The following is a 9,700-nucleotide window of genomic DNA, read 5'->3' as shown; positions in this document are numbered from 1 at the left end:
AAAGTGTAACTATACCACCATCTAGAGTTGTAATCCTCAGAAGCAAGAGGCCTCTGTGGTTGTATTGTATGGGCAATTTATGGTTGTCTGTGCTACAGCCATACAGTCATTGGTTACAGCATAATTCTAACAATTATTCATGAATGACAATAATTTACTCAGGTTTGAGCGTAGCAGTGTAGCCCATTGTTGTTTACTTACAGTTTTTAAGCTACAAAGTGACTGAGTAAACCCTCTGAACAACAACGGATCCCAGCAAATTTGAGCAGTCACTGAACATTTAATTACATTTTTTTGGTCAACAAAGTGTCTTCATTCATCGTATCCAAATTTCAAACAAGCGGTACACTACAAACTACCATAAAATGTAGATTTTTTTATTGACACTATTACTGAAGTCATGAGCAACAAAAATTCCAACAAAACATCTTCAGAATACTTTCTTCGAGGGGCTTCTTCTTGTCATTTTTGTGGCTAAGTAAACGTCAATTACGCAATGATTTTTTTCTTTAACTTTATTGAACACAATTTCTGACAGAATGTAAAGTCAAAATGTTTTTTTTTCGGTTAGTACTCAGTATTTACACCAGTGACAGTGGAAAGAGAGGTGGTACCAATGCTTCACTTGGTAAAAATCTGTATATAAGAGAGAAGGCCCCCAAAAGCAAGGAATGGTGGGTAGGAGTGAAAATGGAAGTTACTGGGAAAGATCTTGGTTTGGAAGGACAAGGCCCCTATCTGATTGAAAATGAAACATTACAGACTTTTGTTTGGCTATCGGAGTAAGAGACTTCAAAGCTTGTTGGAATAGCTGGGCAGCGTTCAGCAGGACACAAAGCTTACCAGCGTTTAGATAGAAATGTATGATGTAGAACAAAAATACCTATCTCGTAGGGCCTACACATAAGAAATCACGTCAGCTCTAGCAATGGCATTTCTATCTGCAATGTTCCACAGTGTTTTCTTACTGAATATGGCCCTAGTCTCCATTCAAACACTTGAAAAACAGTTTTATACTTCCTCTATTCCTTGAAATAGTCTGGCATGTTTGGTGAGGTGAAAGCAATATGATGACACCTCACTTTCACCAAGCCAACTGTGTCAGGTAAGTGGTCACTTTCAGGAAGTGAGGAAGTCAGAGAAAGAGTTTTTCCTTCTTACTGAATTTTCAACAAAATAAATGTATAGCATTTTTCGTTCCCTGACTTGTTTTCTGAAATAAGTTCCATGGCACGATGCACTGGTGAACATTTCCATGGAAACGTATATAGAAATTGGTCCCACATTATAATTCCATTTGAAAATACAGGTCAAAAGCCACAGCAGTCTCCAGCTTTTTTTGGGACAAGAGAAACCCATAATGTTTTTTCAAATGACATAATCGTTAGGTATGGTTTATACACATTTAATCAGAAACAGTGTCATTTTGACACACCTACCCCTTTAGATTACATAACCTTTTGGAGTAAAAGCACTTGATGTCTATTTTGAAGAAAACTAAAAGTTTGGAACAGACAACAGTTTATACACTTCAATAGATCAATGTACAACAGATAAAGCCTTGGTCAATTCCTATTTCAGGGACTTTTCAGTGCCACACCAATGCAATCCATCTAAATCCAAGATAAAAGTACATTGCATGCTTGTTTCAGGTCAAGAAAAAAAACATTTGACCTTCATTGCTGGATGCTCTGTTTTGAGGACAAACCGTGAGCACTACAAGTCATTTAAGCCAAATGAGATCGTATTTAATAATGTCCAAGGTTATGTGTTTGTTTTGAAACTTAACTCTTGGTGTAGTTATGAGTTAATCATTGGAATGAATTGTGTTTTTCCTTGTTTGCTTGGGGATGAAACTGTTTTTTGCATTAGTCACATGGAGAAATAGTGAATGAGGAGCCATGTGAAAACAATGTGGACACAACCTAACACCTCCATATTCAATAACTCAATGACATAGCCGTTTAGTATTGTTTTCACACTTTACAAATCAGTTACATTGTCAGTACTCTTCCTGTGTTTTCCTTGGACCGTTCAGAAAAGGCATGGTGATGGACAGAACTATTAGGATGTGAAACCTTACGCCGTCGCCTCCTAGAGGTGGAATAGGCAAACACTGAGCAGGATGGAACACATGCCGCCATTTTGACATGTTTCAGAAGGCACCATCTCCTTATTGTCTTTTTGATCTTGTCATTGTCTATTTGCTTGTTGCTGCCAACTTTTTTCTCATCTGTACTATTAGCTATACCTTTCATAACCAAACTATGCATATGTTTTTTATTCTATGACAAAGAACACATTGTATTCACACTAGGATATTCACGCATTCACAGTGCACAAGCTTGCAGTCTAAAGTATGAGAAACACTGTACAAAAAGTTCAGATTGAATATTTGTTTTGATTTTCCCAAATCCACACTGGAGTACTATGGCTTAAATAAGAAATTAATAAATCTGGCCACTAAATGTGTTTATATGCTTAAAAATATGCTTAAAAACACAACACCAACTTTTTTTCTTCCCTTACATTTTGAGATGTGGCCCAATCACTAAACCGGAAGTGCTGTTCGCAACAGGCACAGTAATCTGAATTTTTGATTACATCATTCTCCCGTAAGCCAAGATGGTGGGCCGTGCTACTCTGTATGCCCGTCACTCCCTGTGAGCCCTTGGGACCTGCAACATTTTCGGGATTAAAGGTGATCCCTGAAACCCTTGGAGTGTGGAACATGTCCAAAGCGCTTCTAATTGAAGACTTAATGACAAAGATATAGAGGTATGTGTGTGAGAGAGAGAAAGTGTGTGTTCTTGCCAAATTAAAACCAAAGCAATTTAACCAAAAAATGGAATCTTAGAGTCAATAAATTGCGTAATTTCTGTGGAATGAAACATTGTCTTTCTACGGTGTCTTCTTTTGTTTTGTTGTGTCTACACAATCTTAGGATAGTTAACACAGTGTAAACATTCAGGAACGAAAAGAAAACAAAAAAAGACAAGAACATATGGAAAAATATTTTACCGCAAAGTAGACATGCTAATGCTAATCTCTAGCTCTCAAAAATTCTAAATGAAAAATAAAGATACAATAAAAGGCAGTTACTTTTGCACACGATTTAAACATGACAAACATTAAAAACGTACTCATAATCCATTAGCAGTGAAAATATTGATGGCAATACTGCATAACAAAGTGAAAACATAACTGGAAATAGTGTGTGGATAAGGTGTTGGATTTATATGTGTGCACATCGTAAAGGCATGGTTCTGAAATAAAGCTACAATCCCCCATGGTTATCTATGCCAACTGATATTTAGCTTCTGTCCTATTTAAAAGACTGGTAACTTTGATGTTATATACAAAAGGAGGACAAGGAGAGTGAACTAGAGGTAAGGATTTTCCTTCTTCCCGTGAATAAAGAGAGGAAATTACAAAAGGAATAAGAGATAAAGAAAGAAAGAAACACTAAGGCATGTGCATGAAGTCTTATTCCCAATCTACATGTCTCACAAACTCATCTTTTGTTTGGAAAACTAATAGAAGACACTGAAGAAAGAGACCCCTTTTTTTTTTTTTAGCTTTTTGTCATTTGATGGAGTGGTGTTTGACGTTTTCCTCTGGACTGTCGTGAACCCTCCCCTGATCCCTCCTCCCTTCTCGCGGTCGGGATCATGCTTTGCTCTCGTTGCCGTTTGTCTGAGCAGCTTCATTGGGGACGGTCTTCACCTCGGTCGGGGCTTTCTTCACCTCTGTCTCCATCTCTGGCGCTAAACTTTTATCTTCCGTCATGATTTTCCCGCTGGAGAGAACCACACAGAAGAGAGAGAGATTCTTTAAGGGATGAATACACAATCTCTTGTAGCACACAACTGTCTGTTCTAAGCTGCTTTTTGTCTTCAAAAAATAGGTAAAATAATTGCTTGAGTTTTTTCTGGGAATTTGTATCCCCTGGAACCAAACGTGTTTCACACATAACAGGATATGCTCTGCTATCTTATCCTGACATCAAAGACAGCCACACGGATGTCACAGACATTTCATGGGAGAATGCATGGTGATTTGGGAAATGACAGAGCAGAGATACGGTACATGAGGGAATGGCACACAAACAGAACATCAATACAATTGTGAGAGGAGATACAGTTGGTCTGAATTGAAGGAGGAGCAAATTATGAATAGGTAGAACAGAGAATGGAGAGGAATCTTCCCACATTAAGTCACTGACTGTACTACAAAACATCCACTTCAAGACTGCAACAAAATGATGTCACTGATTACTATAGTTCATTCTCTCCAAAAGTGCAGTAAAGTACAATAGCTTTGTGACAGGGTCAGACATTTTTGCCTAGTCATGCAATTTCACAAATGGCTTTAGATCACACTTTGATAATTCAATGAAATGGAGTCAAACTTGTATCCCATCAGATGTGACAGAGCAGGGTAGAGCACTTCTCATCAAATTGCTTTCACCCTATGATTAGTCAGGGGTTAGTTTGTATTGATTGACTGTCCAAGGAAAAGACTCTTCCGATCCTGTATCTGTGAGTCCAATCATAACGGCTAATGAATGATCAAAATGGGTCAAGCCGTAGAGCTGAGAATCCTGAAGTGACTTGGAGTGAGTCTTAATTGGTGCAGTGTGCCTCTGTTTTCCTATGCTTTTCACAAACCTTTTCCACTGTCTCTTTTATGTTCAACGATATTCTTCAAACACTTCAGGTGACAAATAACGGCTATGGGCTAGATAGTAAGGATGGACTTGTCACCTGGGTCCCTCTCTGGTAGTAACTAAGCCTGAGGACTCCCAGGTTATCTGAGTAGTATGGTACTGATCTTCTGTATGGCAAAGAACCATGTTGGAGAATTTCACCTACCATGGCATTGTATTATACCTGGGAAATCATGTATTCTACTACCAAGGGAACACCCTTTTATATGCCATTTAGCAGACGCTTTTATCCAAAGCGACTTACAGTCATGTGTGCATACATTCTACGTATGGGTGGTCCCGGGAATCGAACCCACTACCCTGGCGTTACAAGCGCCATGCTCTACCAACTGTGCTACAGAAGACCTTAATGACCTTAATGAAAAGCCCCTGTATATAAGGGCACAATGACAGAGAAAACAAGGAAGTGGGGTGAATGATTGCTGATAAAGACCTGAGTCTCTCCGGTCTCCTCCGTTAGCGACAGAGAGGCATTGTGGGTCATTGTGGCGGCCTCAAAGCGGAAAAGCTATTTCTTTACTATCTACAATATCTACACAATCCGCCTGGTGGACTGGGCTTTGTTGGAGTCCACTGGGATCTGGCTCCTACTGTCAGCTAAACTCCACACCAGGTATCTGATCCCAGAGATTTGGGTTTGATTACAACAGCATCAGGACTTCCATTACCTTGTCCACAATAACCCTCTCTGGGAGGACAGCTGCTGCTGGGCACAGTGGGTGACCGCCCGGCCGGCCATGCAGGGGGTGTATTCAACAACACCACCCAACACCTTGTGGCTCAGCGGGCATCAGTTGCATCCGTGAAAAGGCACTCTCCTCTTTGGCGGTGTCAGGGCCAAAGCACTCTGCCGGCTGCAGTTAAAGAGTGGAAAACTGCAGGCTATCTTCAACCGGACAAGGACAGGACTATTGCGGTGGACATTTTGTGACCTCAGGGGTGGCGTTCTCTGTCAGAGGTCTGGTGCTGTATCGCCCTAAGGTTGAATTTGTCAGAGTAGCGATAAAATTACCAGGTTGGCTGACGGGGGAAAAAGTCACAGGGTCATTTATCTCAGCACTGGCTGACTTTGGCAGTATAGAGTAGAACAGGAATGGTATCAACAGTGACAAAACTAAAGTTGCCGTAGGAAAAAAAAACAGTTCAGCATACCGTCACGACAGGACCACCGAAGCAAATGGTAAGTCGGCCTAATTAACTGCTAGACAATGCAGATAAACTGGGAGCCTAAAAGGCTTTTCTCCATGAATCCTGCTATGGTGGCAGACTGTAAATGTAGCTAATTAGGATAACAGCCTGGACGGCTATTAAAGTGTGGCGTTGTTATTGCCTGGAGGAAAAACTGACCAGCCTGGGTTTGGCCAGGGCAGGGGAAACTAGGCTAGGCTGGTCTGGACTAGCAGGAGAATGGGAGGGTAAAATGAGGCACCTTATTCCACATGCAACACCATAAGTCTCATTAATAATGGTGAACCAACTGGCAAGTGTCTTCACTGACATTTTCAACCTCTCCCTGGCCAAGTCTGTAATACCTACATGTTTCATGCAGACCACCATAGTCCCTGTGCCAAAGAAAGCGAAGGTAACCTGCCTAAATGATTACCGCTCCGTAGCACTCACGTCGGTAGCCATGAAGTGCTTTGAAAGGCTGGTCATGGCTCACATCAACACCATCATGCCAGAAACCCTAGACCACCCGACCAATTCGCACAATGCCCAAACAAACACATCTCAATCGCATTCCACACTGCCGTTTCCGACCTGGACAAAAGGAACACCTATGTGAGAATGCTGTTCATTGAGTATAGCTTAGCGTTCAACACCATAGTGTCCACAAAGCTCATCACTTAGCTAAGGACCCTGGGACTAAACACCTCCCTCTGCAACTGGATCCTGGACTTCCAGAAGGGCCGCCCCCAAGTGGTAAGGGTAGGCTACAACACATCTGCCATGCTGATCATTAACACGGGGGTCCCTTCAGGGTTGTGTGCTTAGTCCCCTCCTGTACTCCCTGTTCACCCACGATTGCGTGGCCAAACACTACTCCAACACCATTATTACGTTTGCTGACAACACAACAGTAGCAGGCCTGATCACCGACAACGATGAGACAGCCTATAGGGAGGAGGTCAGAGACCTGGCAGTGTGGTGCCAGGACAACAATCTCTCTCTCAATGTGAGCAAGACAAAAGAGCTGATCGTGGACTACAGGAAAAGGAGCGCCGACAGGCCCCCATCAACATCGACGGGACTGAAGTAGAGCGGGTCGAGAGTTTCAAGTTCCTTGGAGAATGAGAAGATTTGGCATGGGTCCCCAGATCCTCAAAAACTTATACGGCTGCACCATCGAGAGCATCTGACCGTAAGGGGCTACAGAGGGTAGTGTATACGGCCCAGTACATCACTGGGGCCAAGCTTTCTGACATCCAGGACCTATATACTAAGCGATATCAGAGGAAGGCCCAAAAATTCTCAAAGACTGCAGTCACCCAAGACATATACTATTCTCTCTGCTACCGCACTGCAAGCTGTATCAGGGCGCCAAGTCTAGGACCAAAAGGCTCCTTAACAGCTTCTACCCCCAAGCCATAAGACTGCTGAACAGCTAATCAAATGACCACCCGGACTATTTACATTGACCCCCCCCCTGTTTTTACACGGTTGCTACACGCTGTTTATTATCTATGCATAGTCACTTTACGACTAACCTGTACCCCCGCACATTGAATCGGTACCGGTACCCCCTGTAGTTTAGTTTAGTTTATTTTTTATTTTTACAGGGACAGTGCACATTAATCAACTTTTCGGTAAAAGTGGCGGTTTTAGCCAGCCGGCTAATTTTCAACCGCAGTCCCTGGGCAGGTTATTAAAAACAATTACAATATAGACAATAGCAACATAGAACAAGCAAAACATAGCAACATAGGACAAGCAAGACATAGCATACAGACAGAGCAACATAGGACAAGCAAGACGTAGCATACAGACAGAGCAACATAGAACAAAAAGCAGCAAGACAAAATTCATAAAAGCAACAAAGTGTTTCCACACCTCACAAGCTACAGACAACAGACAACATGGAAAGCGGCAACACACAGCTAGGGACCATGTTCACAAATCTGATTGACCTTTAGCCATGTCTTCAAGCATTTTGTGAAAGTGTGATATGTGGTGCAGTTATGTGTGTCTGATGGCAGTGTATTCCAGACATGGGAAGCTCTCACAGAGAATGCAGATTTACTAAAGGTGCTTTTCCTTAGGGGAACTATACAGTCACCTCTCATGGCAGACCTTGTGGATCTGCTGCCATATGTCTGGGTTTTCTGTTTAACAAAAATATTGAGTGGAGGGGGAGCCAGGCCATTAAGGATCTTGAATACAAGACATGCGTCGGTGTATTGCACAAGATTTTCCCAACTCAAGATATAGCCTGTATATAGCCTCGTTATTGTTATGTACATTTATTGCGTTACTTTAGTTTATTTTGTAAATATTTTATTAACTCTATTTCTGGTTGGTTAAGGGCTTGCAAGTAAGCATTTCACAGTTGTATTTGGAGCATGTGACAAACAACATTTAATTAGATTTTTTTTAAAACTCTGCCCTTGTTGCTATGGGAACCCTGGTCTGGGTAATACTGGGTGCCAGGGAAGATAGATTTTATCTGTCCAATATGATGATATAATGGATGAAAACAGAGTAGTTGCTGGTTTGTTTTAGCACCCAGATGCAGAGGTGCAGTTACACCTGCCAGCTGCAGTGTAGCTACATGTCAGCTGGAGGGCAGAGCTGTGTGTGTGTTTGTGTGTGTGTTTGTGTATGTGTGTGTGCGCGCATGCAGTGGGTGGGCCAAGCCATCCGAAAGCCCTACAGTTTCCTTACGCCTAGGTAAAATAAAAAATGTCCTCCGTTCTGAGATGGGAGGGTGGAGAGACTCTGTTTGCTTTCTGTACCGGTAAAACCAGATTGCAAAGGGATCCTTCCCATGGTGCCCGGTGCTCAGAGCTGACAGCGGCAGTCAACGAAGAGGGAGCCCCAATACTCAAAGGCAGCGAAGTGAGGAAGGGGGATGAACAAACCCCTGAGCACCAAAAAGAGAAGGGGCAGGAAGAATCAAAAGATTGTTGTAAATATTTTAAGAGTGCCCATCGTGAAAAATGATCATACAGTGCCTTCAGAAAGTATTCATACCACTCGACTTATTCCACATTTTGTTGAGTTACAGCCTGCCGCCTGATTAACAAAATTGATTAAATTGATTTTTTTTTGTGATGTTTCTTACCCATCTACGCACAATACCCCATAATGACTAAGTGAAAACATGTCTTTAGAAATGTTTGCAAATTTATTGAAAATGAAACACAGAATCATCTAATTTACATAAGTATTCACACCGCTGAGTCAATACTTTGTAGAAGCACCTTTTGCAGTGATTACAGCTGTGTCTTTCTGGGTAAGTCTCTAAGACCTTTCCACAATTGGATTTTGGTACATTTTCCATTATTCAAAATTCTTCAAGTTGGTTGTTGATCATTGCCAGACAACCATTTTCAGGTGTAGTAGATTTAAATCAAAACCGTTACCCGGCCACTCAGGAACATTTACTTCTAGGTAAGCAACTACAGTGTAGATTTGAATTAATCTCCCAGTGTCTGGAGGAAAACAGAGGGAACCAGGTTTTCCTCTAGGATTTTGCCTGTGCTTAGCTCCATATTGTTTATTTTTTTATCCTGAAAAACTTCCCAGTCCTTAACAATTACAACAAAACCCATAAGATGATGCAGCCACCACTATGCTTAAACATATGGAGAGTGGTACTCAGTAATGGGTTGTATTGGATTTTCCCCAAACTTAACACTTTGTATTTGGGTCAAAACAGTTCATTGCTTTGCCACATTCTTTTCACTATTACTTTAGTGCCTTGTTGCAAACAGGATGCATGTTTTGGGATTTTAAAAATATTTTACAGGC

At 41.7% G+C, this 9,700-nt stretch overlaps 1 protein-coding gene across 9 annotated transcripts in view; it reads right to left on the bottom strand.

Annotated features, from left to right (window-relative positions):
* Positions 1-497: 497 nt before the first annotated feature.
* LOC118389977 (neural cell adhesion molecule 1-like) overlaps positions 498-9,700 on the bottom strand; it is a 325,437-nt gene continuing 316,234 nt past the window's right edge. For all 9 annotated transcript variants that reach the window (XM_052529804.1, XM_052529805.1, XM_035780051.2 and 6 more), the window contains one exon: positions 498-3,799. In XM_052529804.1, coding sequence (XP_052385764.1) covers positions 3,670-3,799 — 130 coding nt within the window. In that variant the 3' untranslated portion in view covers positions 498-3,669. The remainder of the gene's footprint in view (positions 3,800-9,700) is intronic.

Source organism: Oncorhynchus keta, chromosome 11 (assembly GCF_023373465.1).
Source record: "Oncorhynchus keta strain PuntledgeMale-10-30-2019 chromosome 11, Oket_V2, whole genome shotgun sequence".
Lineage (NCBI taxonomy): Eukaryota > Metazoa > Chordata > Actinopteri > Salmoniformes > Salmonidae > Oncorhynchus > Oncorhynchus keta.
Note: the sequence above shows the minus strand (reverse complement) of the source record. Positions and strands in the feature narration are given on the sequence as shown.